At 31.8% G+C, this 12,205-nt stretch overlaps 2 protein-coding genes across 4 annotated transcripts in view; both read right to left on the reverse strand.

Moving 5' to 3' along the window:
• The window catches only part of LOC108684575 (serine/threonine-protein kinase Tao), a 7,770-nt gene extending 4,050 nt beyond the window's left edge, over positions 1-3,720 (reverse strand). The window contains exons 1-3 of one of the 3 annotated variants that reach the window (XM_018188964.1): positions 3,210-3,720; positions 590-1,023; positions 131-479 (exon numbers count right to left, since the gene is read on the reverse strand). In XM_018188964.1, coding sequence (XP_018044453.1) covers positions 131-479; positions 590-895 — 655 coding nt within the window. In that variant the 5' untranslated portion in view covers positions 896-1,023; positions 3,210-3,720. Of the gene's footprint in view, positions 1-130; positions 480-589; positions 1,024-1,688; positions 1,715-3,209 lie in introns of those variants that run through there. The other 2 variants (XM_018188965.1, XM_018188966.1) reach the window with 2 other exon arrangements.
• Positions 3,721-4,163: 443 nt separating this feature from the next.
• LOC108684590 (vacuolar protein sorting-associated protein 33A) lies at positions 4,164-7,475 on the reverse strand. Its single transcript, XM_018188985.1, has 8 exons — positions 7,317-7,475; positions 6,946-7,142; positions 6,018-6,502; positions 5,769-5,889; positions 5,550-5,710; positions 4,915-5,460; positions 4,712-4,834; positions 4,164-4,625 (listed from the first exon to the last, which is right to left on the reverse strand). Exons 1-8 carry the CDS (start codon positions 7,413-7,415, stop codon positions 4,537-4,539), a joined length of 1,821 nt encoding a protein of 606 aa, XP_018044474.1. The 5' UTR covers positions 7,416-7,475; the 3' UTR covers positions 4,164-4,536.
• Between the last annotated feature and the right edge of the window lie 4,730 nt (positions 7,476-12,205).

Here is a 12,205-nt window from a genome sequence, read left to right on the forward strand (position 1 = left end):
AAGAATTATAAATGCAGATATTGAATAATTATGCAAATTATAATTTAAATTATATGGCAATAATTATTTTAAGTCGTTGATATATTGTAATAAGTTTTTAGATATAATCATATTTTAAATATACACATACCTAATTCGATGCATGTTATTCCTAATGACCATACGTCAACCTTGCCATCATATTGCCCCTCGTCCATAGCCAATATAACTTCTGGCGCCATCCAGTATGGAGTTCCTACGAAGCTATTGGCTGGACATTTTATACTCGCGGACCCAAAATCAGCTAATTTCACTGTACCATTCTCAGTAAGTAGAATATTTCCAGCTTTCACATCACGATGGATTCTTCCAAGGGAGTGAAGATAATGTAAGCCGCGCAATACACCTTCGCATATTGCAGCTATTTCTTCTTCCTTCAGTGGTCTTTTATGTACCTCAATAATATCTGATGCAGAGCCAAGACAATATTCCATCACCAACTGCAAGACAACAATGGTACAATTTTAATATTATTTGAAAAAGAAAATGCTAGAAGGATTTAAAATAGGATTGAATTAATCGAATAAAGACACAAAAATATCGTACATACCCAGGCAGTGTGGTCCCTGAGATAGCAACCCTTATACTCTATAGTGTTAGGATGATTAAGTTGCCTAAGAAATCGAATTTCCTTTAAAATGTCCTGCCACTTTTCCACCGTTTGTTTCCCCAGGTAAGACATTTTCTTGATGGCAACAATTTCTTTGGTAACCAAGCATCGTGCATAATAAACAGCCCCGAAACTACCATGCCCGATCTCGCGCAAATCTTCAAATATTTTCTCCGGATCATTTTTCTCAAATAATTCGGCAATCTCTGGGTCCTTTAAACTACCAGGCCTTGCAACAGCTGGCATAGTCGAGTTGTTGATAATTAGATGCCCGAGGCCTAGTCCAGACACCTTGCCCTGTTATCTTTAGATTCCTTGCCCGAACCGTCTGTTTATATTGAATCCTCTGTCAGTCCATTCCCAAACTTAACATTCTATAAAAGAAATAGACATTATTTTAGATCTAGACATATTAAGCTCATAAAATTTAAAGTTACAATAGTTAATATCACATCACACACACATATATATATCACATCACACACATATATATATTGTTTCATAAGCTAATTAATTACATAGAAAATATAAAATTATTTAAAAAAATACTTAAAAATTCATAAACTGAAACGTTAAGGGTAGATTTCTTATTTCATTCAAAGATAAGTCTTTATAAAATTATGTCAAACAAAATCAAGATTTATTAACTTTTTCTAATACTAAATAGGAATTTTGAATTTAAATACAAGTTTGTGATAAAGATCATTATAATCAAATAAGATGAAATTTCATTTCTTTATATTCTCAAAAAAAATATTGTAGCTAATATTAATATCTTAATATATCAATATTTTTAAATTTATTTTAAATTTCAACAAGAAATTTATACATTTCAGTATTTGTAAATCATTAATTTTATCACACTAATTAAAAATGATAATTTTGCAGTGAAAATATAAGAGCATTTTCAAATTAACAATTTAAAATCGTAATAATTTATGATATCGTTCTTGTATAATTATACAGATAAAAAATATTTGTGTACTTTACATTAATTAGATTATCATTCAATTACAAAATGTTTCAATTGTCTTCTTACAAATTTCATATGTCTGCATTTCCACTGTCATGTTTTAATGTCAAGAATTTAATAATAAAACCTTGCAGTTTTACACTATAATTGATTCGCACCGGAGATTATCTTGGAAACACTACTTTCCTCGTATTCTCTAATTTCACTGCATGAAAGTTATTGCAAGCGATTTAATTGCAAGCAATTAAATTCTTTATGAAATTTTCAACTCCAAGTTCATCACGGGTCCGAGAACTCTCTCGGGAAGAAATTATTCGTTTCTCGGAAAAGCATCCGCTAATTTTCCACTTGTGTATCAAAAGTCGAGGCACCTTCCTCCGAGCCGGATGTACCTTACGCGTGATTTACGAGCATAAGGACTGAGTGTACACTGAATGGCAGCACGGCGCATTAAAACGCAGAGGCACAACAAACATTTACGCTCGGCCCATTGTCCGAATCTTGTCATCGGTCGTTGTCGTTTCCGTTTTTTATCTAGTTCACGGGAATGAGGATCTAAATGCGATTTCCCTCGCGATCGTGACGATGAGGAGGGCGAAGAGGAAATACGTAATGGCTCAAACGACACAGAAATAGGCACGTTCTTCCCGTAGGAGCGACGAGAATCGCCGAAGTCCCGTCATTGTTGTCGCGTTAGTCACGTTACTCATCGTGGTCTCTAATAATCTCGAGTGGCTGACACCTAGTCTATCTATCATCAAGGAGGCCGATTCTCGATGGAGAGAAGATTATCGAAGATTGTCGTTTCTGTGACAATTCTGTCAGGATTGGATCAGGAAGAAGAGAAAAAGAGAGAGTGGAAGGGGGAGAGGGGATGGAGAGGCAAGGGCGCACAAAATTCGGCAGGGCGCACACGAGCGAGCGAGCGAGCGAGCGAGCGAGAGAGAGAGAGAGAGAGAGAGAGAGAATTATCGACGCGCGGCGCCGAGAGGGAACATCCTTAAACGCGAGCAAGCCACCTTCGGATTCGCAAGAAATCGGTGGTAATGCGACAACGTTGGGAAATTCGTTGGCAGAGGAAAAGGGAAGTCCGTGGATCGGACGACGATGATGACAAAGACGACGACGTCGATGATAACGACGACGACGGTGACGGCGAGAATTCGCAGGAGGTGGAGAAATGCGGGCGTAAGGAGGGTTGGGTCCTCGGCGCTTATCAGGCCGATCAGGTCCCCTGCCCCACCTCTTTCCATCGCCGTCCTCGTCCTTCTCACACTCCGCCGCACCCCCAGCCGCGTCACGGTGCTGTGCTGCACCGCGCTGCGCCGTCGACGACGGGACGAAAACATGCACCTCATGCGTTATAGCGCGCGCATCACGACGGCCGGTCCCGTCACGTCTCCGTCCATCCATCCGTCCATCCATCCATTCGTCCATCCATCCGTTCATCCATTCATCCATCCATTCATCCGTCTGGCGTGACATCGCGCGGTTTCACGCGCCGCGATCCACGGCGGATGGGAATCCCGTTGGGACACTAGGGCAGGGCTTGGTCGGGCTAAAAAGGGTCGAGAAAATTGTATTCACCTCCAAAATGGCGAGGGAGCGGGCGGGGAAGCATGCGCCTCGTAGGCTCCGTGCACTCTCTTCAGGCGAAGGCGTAGCAGTTCTTTTTCCTGAACCTGGCCGACGATCCCGCGGGCATAATTAAATTCCTGCAATCCTCGGGTAAGCCCGCCGTTGATTCGCGAGAGTCGCGCACCGCGCCCCGGAACAATACACGCTTCGTCGTCGTCGTGCTGTCGTTGTCGTCGTCGTCGTGTCGTCGCCGTATACGCACGTCACGCACGCACCTACACACACGTACACATATACTCTTTCTCTCTCTTTCTCTTTTCGCGTACGCGCGCGAGCACTCTCGCGAGAGTGAACGAGCCGCGAGACAGCGAGCAACGACGAGGCCACCGTACCTCGGATCCACGGACGACCGCAAGGACCGTGCGCGAGGATTCCTCCACCTGCGTCTCACGTCCGATTTCACTCGTCCCCCTTCGTACCGTACTTGCACCGTATACACCGTATACACTACACGGCACACCAGGCGCGAGAGCTGTCTGTTCGCGATGGCGGTGGCGCTCTACGATGATCACGTTGCGAACTAACTCGCCTCTTGCCGTCCCTTTCATTATGCTATTTTATCATAATATGATTCAACGAAATGGAAGTGGTTTCCTATTTGCTGACTGACGAATAATTTGGAGATCTTTGATAATTTCACCAATATAAAAATTTCTATCTTGTTGACGAAGTCGTCCTCAAATATTTACTTTACCGATTTAATTGTAGTTTATGAGTCAAAATTTTTTTTTCTTTAACCTGCATATTCAAACATTAAAAAAAGTGGGATATTTTTCATATTACTATGCTTCAAAGATTTAAGTGACTCGATTTTCCCTTTTAGAATATATGTATGAACATACAAATTTATAAAATTACAGGAGAATTGTAAAGAGGGATGTTTAATTATAAAATTATAAGCAATTTAGAGAAAAAAATCTTTTTGTTTATTAAAGATTTTTGTTATTTTCATTAATATCTAGAAAAACCTTAATTGTTGGATTATACATATATTCACGACGACTTTATAAATAGAAAAGTACTTACGTTCTCATGTATTGCAACATGTAGGTACAAATTATTTTCATGTACATACATGTATGTACAAAATATAATTAGCGTCCATATATGTATAAGGTTTTTCTTTTTTCTTATTAAAAAGATCTTATTTTTAAAAATTATTAAATTTATGAATATAAAATAATAAGAAAGAAATATAAGATATTTACAGTTACTTTATCACATAAAAAATATTAACTGTCCTATTTCGATACTTTTTGGTTAAACAGTTCTCTTCTCATGTCCGTTCTAAATCTTCCATTAAAGAAGTAAGAAAAGTGTTGCCATTGATTAATCTCGTAGTTGCCACAACAAACTCGACATTTACTGAAAAAAATTATATTACATTTATTATATACGTTTATTTATTTGTACAAATAAGTACTTCATAATAAATTACGATAGATACTCACACTCTTCCTGTTGCGATAGAAATCGAAGAGCAGATATCTCGGCAAAAGTGCATCCTCCAATGAAAAATACTAGAATTAGTTTCGGTGGTTCCGAACTGGAGTCTTCGCTAGTAATAGAATTTCCTGAAATACATATTTTTTTTAAGGAATAAATATATTAAAAATAAGCTATAAATAAATCAAGATTTATAGAGTTGACTTACGTCTCGTTGACAAAAATACACTGTATGGGATGCTGCTTACAGTAGGACCTGGCAGTAATCCCATCACGTCATTCAATCCTTGCCACCCGTTTGGTTGTACCAGTTGCTCCGCCAATCTCACGCTCAGTGGTGCATATATGGAATGTACGTAACTAATATCTTTCGGTGTTACTTCACTCTCGTCCTCGACAGTGAGCCTTAATGCTTTTCTTAATACTGCATATTGTCGTACTGATTGTTGCTGTTTCAATAAGCCAGCCTTTTCCAAATTTAATATAGTTGGCAAATGTTGATATCCGTAAGTGTGAATTATTTCTCTTTTATAGTAATCTAATAGCTTTGGTTTTAAACCAGAGTTTGTTAATGATTGTATACAAAGGAGACGTAAAATTTTCAATAAAGGTTGTTGCTGCGCTATCATATCTTCGATATATGCATTCGGTTTGTCTGTGTCGATACAATTTAATAATTCTTGTTCAACTTGCAATGATTCTAAAAAGTTGCTCGAGTCGGTGACTTCTTTTATCATCTCAGCGATTGTGGTATCTAAATAAAGAATAATTACAACAAAATTAAAACAAAAATAAAATAAAATCAGAAAACATTAAATCCAAACACATGATTTTATTACTTACGCCTTGCTAAAGATTGTTTTGTTGCTAACATGTGTGGTAACCGTGCAACAAACTGCTTAATTTCTTGCACACTCTTATCTCCATGTCTTTCGTCAAATTGAGACGAAATCACTTTAGCTTTTTTACTAAGAACTGGCCCAACGCCATTAAAATTTTTATCTCTGTAAAAATATAATATGAAGAATTGTTAGAGAAATTTATATACAATTACACATATACCTAATCTCAGCAAAAAGTTCTTCTCCTGAATTTAATATAATTTGTTCCTTTTCATTCAAAGACATTGCTGTGGGAGAGTCATCAGAGTCATGAAACTTTCTTGCAGGTAACTGCACAGTATCTATAATGGAAAATATTTCTGTTATTATTCCTTGTTCAAATTACTTGTACAAATTACGTTCAAATTGAAGGGATGTTTAAAAATTATAATTCTGAAATATAAAAAAATGTACAAAACCAATACTTTACTGTATTTTATTCCATATATTTCATCAATTAAACCTTCGTAAGTCAATTGTGTGACTAAAGGTGACAGTAAATCTACAGACCGATCCAACAATAATAAATGTTCAATGGCTACAGATGATACAGGGTGTGATTTATTATCCTCCTCTTCTCTATTTAATCTCTCCAGTAATTCCCAAACTTTACTGGCAGCTGGTCCTCTTCCTGTGACTTTCGAGATTTTACCATATAACTTTTGCAAACCTTGTATGGCTTGTGCAACTTGATAGAGACAAGTGGGATCATTTTCCAAATGGAATTCCTTAAAGGATCCGCTAAGTTCCATTGAGAGTAGATCATTATCAAACGGAAAGAGATCACACTTAAATTCTTCAATCAGTGTAAAGCTGCCAAAGACACCGCGATTCTGGAGCTTCTTTTGGCAAAGTAGACTCTTGCGTGGTACAAAGAATAAGTGAAATTCTTTACGTGGTCTCTTACCTTCTTCTCTGCAAACATATATACTTATAAACAAATATATACTATTTTTTAATACATGTCAATTTAATGCAAATTATAATAAAATCTTGACGTAACGCGTTATCATTATATATTAGGACCATATAATTTTGACAGTCTACAAACATATTTTTACTCATTCTAATTGCAAGCTGAATCTTTTTTGTTCAATCCAATTTTTTTTACTGCTCTAGACTTTCAAGAAATGTAGAAAAATTCAGGATTACTTTTCTGTTATATCACCAAAATAATTTTTTAATTCAAATGCTAAAATTTATTTAATAAAAACTCTTTATTTAATTAAAACTGGAAAAGAAGGCAGAAAAAGTGAAATTTTGTTTGTATCCAGATGAAGGGTGAAGATCTCTTTGCTAATATTACCAGATATATTGTATATATATTGTATTCTATCTAATGTTTGTTATGCACCAACCCATGAACATTCTCTGCAATCAGATCCATAAGCTCCAACTGTGGCCTCGAGATAAATATGACATTAGCAATGTTAGGTGGTATTGTTAAAGTCCCACCGTATAGCGGATACATTTTCACAACACCGTATTCTTCTAGTAAATTATACTTGGCGACTAGACCAATCGGTCCAGCTAAAGACTGGTCCCATATAATAGCCTGCGAAAAAAAAGGAAAAATATTAGGTACAGTAAAAAGAAATCCATTATTTTTCTATTCAATTTCATGCAAAAATAATGGATTTCTTTTTACTACACCTAATATATCATAAAAACAAATTTATAATTTATTTTAATATATTTAATATATCCAGAGAAGGTTAAATAAGAGTACCTTTGGACCATCGCATTTTTCCAACAGACAAAGCAATCGGTTTCTCGCCTGTTCTTGAATAAGTCCGACGTTCAATCTACCTCCTGTTAGATACGACATGATTGCTTCGCAAAATTTTACGTATCGATTGTACTTAACATATTCAAGATTACTTTGACAATTGCAGACGACGGAGTTTTTAATAAAACCAGAAAAGCTTTGAGAATAGGACACGAAGTTAAAGCTAGCGCCTCTATGTGTATAAAACGTAGACATGAACTACGTAGTCAAATCTGTGAATATTTCTGATAGGTAACATAGGCCGGTATTCATAATCGATCTTATATTTAAAACCATCTTAAGTACAATCTTAAGAAGTCATAAATCAATCAGAGGGTTGTATTAGTATCTTAAAATATTATTTAAGACGATCTTAATAAGAACAGAATACCGGTTATAATCTTTTTTTATTCCATTGGGTTCATTCCGTGGTATTTTCACGCGTTAAAAAATTTTTTTACTTTTTTTATTAATAGGATATGCGTTAGGATATACTATTAAATATGAGAGCATTATTATATTTTGGTAACAAGAAAACATGAATCATTGACGAACTGTCAACTGTTATAGAGAGAAAATGGACACATGATCTTTTTTGATCTTTTTTGTGTACCATACATAAATTAGGATAAAATTCACATTTTTGTGGTTTTTTGCCATATTATTACGTGGATTAGAAAGATGAATAATTAACTTTGATTGTTCGTCCTTGTTTAATCCACGTAATATTTAATCCATGTAAATATCCTGGTAAAAAAAAATTTTTCATGCATCAATATAAATATGTATAAACATACATAAATATGCATAAATATTCATAAACATGCAATGTATAATTATATGAATATGAAATTTGTCCATACATGTTTATGTTTTATCCTTGTTCCTTCATATAAAATTACTTTTTAGTGTAATATAAATAATAATAGTAATGTGAAAACATAAAAAAATAATTAAAGAAATAATTAATAATTTTCGCATTGTTTGTTTTAGAAAAAAACAAATTTAGAAAATGTAAACAAAATTGCTTATACATAATTATGCATAATTTTATATATAATTATATGTAAATAATTTTTTTACATTTCTTCAAACTTGATCTTTTCTAAAACAAATATATAATGTAAAAATTTTAAATTATTTTTAATTATTTTTAATGTTTTCATTATTAATGTTTAATGTTTTTATTATTATTTCTATTACACTCAAAAGTAATTTTATAAATGAAAAAAGGATGTGAACATATACGGACATATACAAGGTAGTTCACTTAAATCGATTATCTGAAATCTCATTTATTTTTGATGATACAAAAAAAATGTTTCAAATGGAAGTGAAAGAGTTTCGAGAGAGACGTATTTTGATCATTTTGCTTTTTTTTAGGTGGAGGCATCAAAAAGATATGAAAGTTACCTCCACTTTTTAAAATGGAATTATATGAGAATTATATTTTTTTTATGCAATATAATTTCTTTAATTATTTTGCATTATATATAAAAGTATTAAGATAATAATGCCAAAAAATTAATAGCTGACGACATATTTTACAGTTTATTCTAGCATATTAACATAAAATATTATATAATTCGTGAACTATTAACTTTTTGATAACCTTAATACTTTTATGAACAGAATAATGAGATGTTTTGGTGTAAAGAAAACATATAGTTGCTTTAAAAAATTATGTTTGCAAAATAGATAATTTTTTAAATAAGCAATTATATTTTCTTTACACTAATTCATCTCATTATTGTTTTTTAACTTAAATTGTAAAGAAAATTGAAATGAATAAAAACAAATAAATCTAAAAAAGCCCTCCACCACCTCCGCCGATTTTACTGGCGATCCTCTTTTCTTTGTAAATATACTCACTCATAAAAGCTACTAATAAATTTAGCCCGTTTTAACAGGCAAGTAAATTTTACTTTATTTTTCATTTTCATTTTATTGTATTTTGCTAATCATATATTGCATTAATTTTTTTAATATCTTTTATTGTTATCTTTTATACAATTCAATATTATAATAAAAATAATTGTTTACAATATAGTATATGTACAGTACAATTATAAATTATTTAAAATATAATAAAAATGACAAAATAGGAGCATAATTAACAAATTTTAGTAATTATACGAAAACGTCAAAAATATATACGATAACACAAATTTTTATAAACTAATGTTTAATGAAATATTGATAAATGTGGAAGAAAACTAACAACAATTAGAAATCGTATTTACTATTAATTATTAATTTGCGAATATAAAATTTAATAATAGCACAATAAAAAGTCATTAATATATTTATAATATTTATAATAGCGCTCTCATCGCGTTCAAGATAATTATCCCAATAAATTTCTTCATATCAAGGTCTCTTCGCTTTGTAGTACATTGGTTAGCGATACAAAGAAAAACAATTTTTATAGTGGAGAGTGAACTTAATGTATTCTGATTCTACATCAAATTTACAAAAATCATTTGCAAAGAAAAGTTGAGCGATCCGTCAAATATTAGTGGTTTTGTTACAGAAAGGTGTGAATTCCGAATCTTTCAGACCACTTATGAGTAATAATTTTACATTACATTGCTATAATAATTTTGTAGCATATCAATTACATTTTTATTGTATTTTTAATATAATATTAAAATTCGCGAGGAAATTACTGCTCTGCCACATTACTACATCACAATCATCTTTTATCAAAAATGAAAGGATAAAATGATTTCCTTCTTGGAATGGTGGTTACGAAGGAATATATTCAATAATAATAAAATACATGCGTTATTATAATTTTTTATATGTATGGATACAAAAGTTTGTCGGGTACCAACTCTTCGAGATAAATCGGAATCAGATAACAGGATTTTAAAGAACTATACTTTTAAACTGAATTTATTATATAAAATTTAACAATTTCTTATTTGTGGTCGATTATTTAGTCGAACTAAAATATATAGTAATTGTCATTGACTTATTGGTAAAATTATTACTTCCAGGAACTGACAAGAAAACCCGGAATTATAATATCGATTATGTATAAGAATCTTCAACGGAATACTAAATTAAACTTTACGGAAAGCGAGGAATAACTCTCCATGATAAAAATAATTTCGACTTTCCATCGGTACAAATCACACATTCACTGATCCATCTGATGCAAGGAGGCCTTTGCATATAATAAATCACTATGATATATTTGTAATTCTGTAATGTTAAAAATGTAAATATCAAAAAACAAGCCAGATGTTAAAATTTAATCATTGCCTCAGTTAAAGCTCCAATCTTTATGACTTATTTAAATTTGTGTACTAAATACAAAAAAAAATTGATGATTATTTTATCACACATCAAATTTTTAATTAAAATTAATTACTTAAAATTATTAATGATTTTGATATTCACAATAAAATTCAAATCAAAAAATCAAAATTTCAAAATTTCAAAATTAAACATTTATTAAATATATTAAATCAATAAATGATTATTATTATATATTTTGTCGATTTCGTATAATTTACATCAATTATGCAACAATTTTGGTTTACTACGACAAGATAAATGCTATCTGTATTAAATAGATATCTCCAATATATGTATTCCAGTAAATGTATAATTTACATTAGTAATCGTGCAAATTACAAAAGTAAGTATGATAGCATCTACCTGGACATAGTTTATATAAATTTTATTACATACATTTATTTATAAATTAGATACAATATCAATGTGTTACATAATTAATTAATAACATTTGTACGTGTATAAAATTAAAAAAAAAAGTTTAATTTTAGGTAGCTGAAAATTCAATAAAATTTGAAATTAATTTTGTTTATTTCCATATTTGATAATTGGAATGGGATAATTAAATAAAATATAAAATTAATTTAAAATTTTATTCAATTTTTAATCGCTCCTTTCCAATTATCAAGTATGTACATATGATGTGTTTATTCCTACCTATCCACTTACTGATCGTCCTATACAGTCCATATCTATCCATATATATATTTATCGTCCTACTTATACAGTCCCTACCTATCTATACTTATTGTGCTATCTATTCGTATTTTCATTTGTTCGTGCTTATTCGCGTACATCTATCTCTATTCGTGTATTCCTTATATCTACCCTCTCATAAATGTGCAATAAGTGAATTAATGGCTGCGTTCAGAGAAAGTAGCTTTTCAGCTGTTGTAAAATTCTTCAATACGATTAATCCTCGCTTTTAGTTCCTTATAGATCTAAATATAAACCAATCATATTGAAGAATTTTACAACAGTTGCAAAACCTTTTCCGTTGAATGCTGTCTATAATAATTAAAGCAGGTTTTCAATTTTTACAATAAAAAAATTAATAAATAATCGTGGATAATCAAGTGCAAGAGAGAGGAGAGAGAGAGAGAGAGAGAGAGAGAGAGAGAGAGAGAGTTTTGTAGATTTTTTAAATCTCTCAAATTTGCATTTGATTTTCTGTGCTGTCTCTCATTAACCTTGTTATCAATTGGTTTTTTTTTGTATATTAAATAACTCTTAAAAAATATAAGAACTCGCAATTTGCGAGCAAATTACCCTCCCGAATATTCAATTACTTTTACAAATTTAGATTGGTGTCACACATCAACCAATCTATCAATGAGCAGAATGTCTAAAATCGATGCATAAGACAATTTTAAGATATCTTTAAGAATAATGTTTCGTAAAGAATCCAGGAAAAAATATTTTATATATAATTTTATATATTTGTATATAAATAGGCATATTTTGTATATAAGTATAATTCTGTATAATCATAATTTTATATATAAGATTATATAATTATATGTAAATATATATAATTATATAAA

This window comes from Atta colombica, unplaced genomic scaffold, assembly GCF_001594045.1.
Source record: "Atta colombica isolate Treedump-2 unplaced genomic scaffold, Acol1.0 scaffold136, whole genome shotgun sequence".
NCBI classification, from domain to species: domain Eukaryota; kingdom Metazoa; phylum Arthropoda; class Insecta; order Hymenoptera; family Formicidae; genus Atta; species Atta colombica.

Coding starts and splice junctions, on each gene's coding strand:
- LOC108684590 (XM_018188985.1), bottom strand. CDS start 7,415: ATGTCGTATCTAACAGGAGGTAGATTGAACGTCGGACTTATTCAAGAA. Junction 5,890..6,017: donor AATATATGGAATAAAATACA/GTAAAGTATTGG, acceptor TTTCCATTATAG/ATACTGTGCAGTTACCTGCA. Junction 4,835..4,914: donor TGTATTTTTGTCAACGAGAC/GTAAGTCAACTC, acceptor TATGTATTTCAG/GAAATTCTATTACTAGCGAA.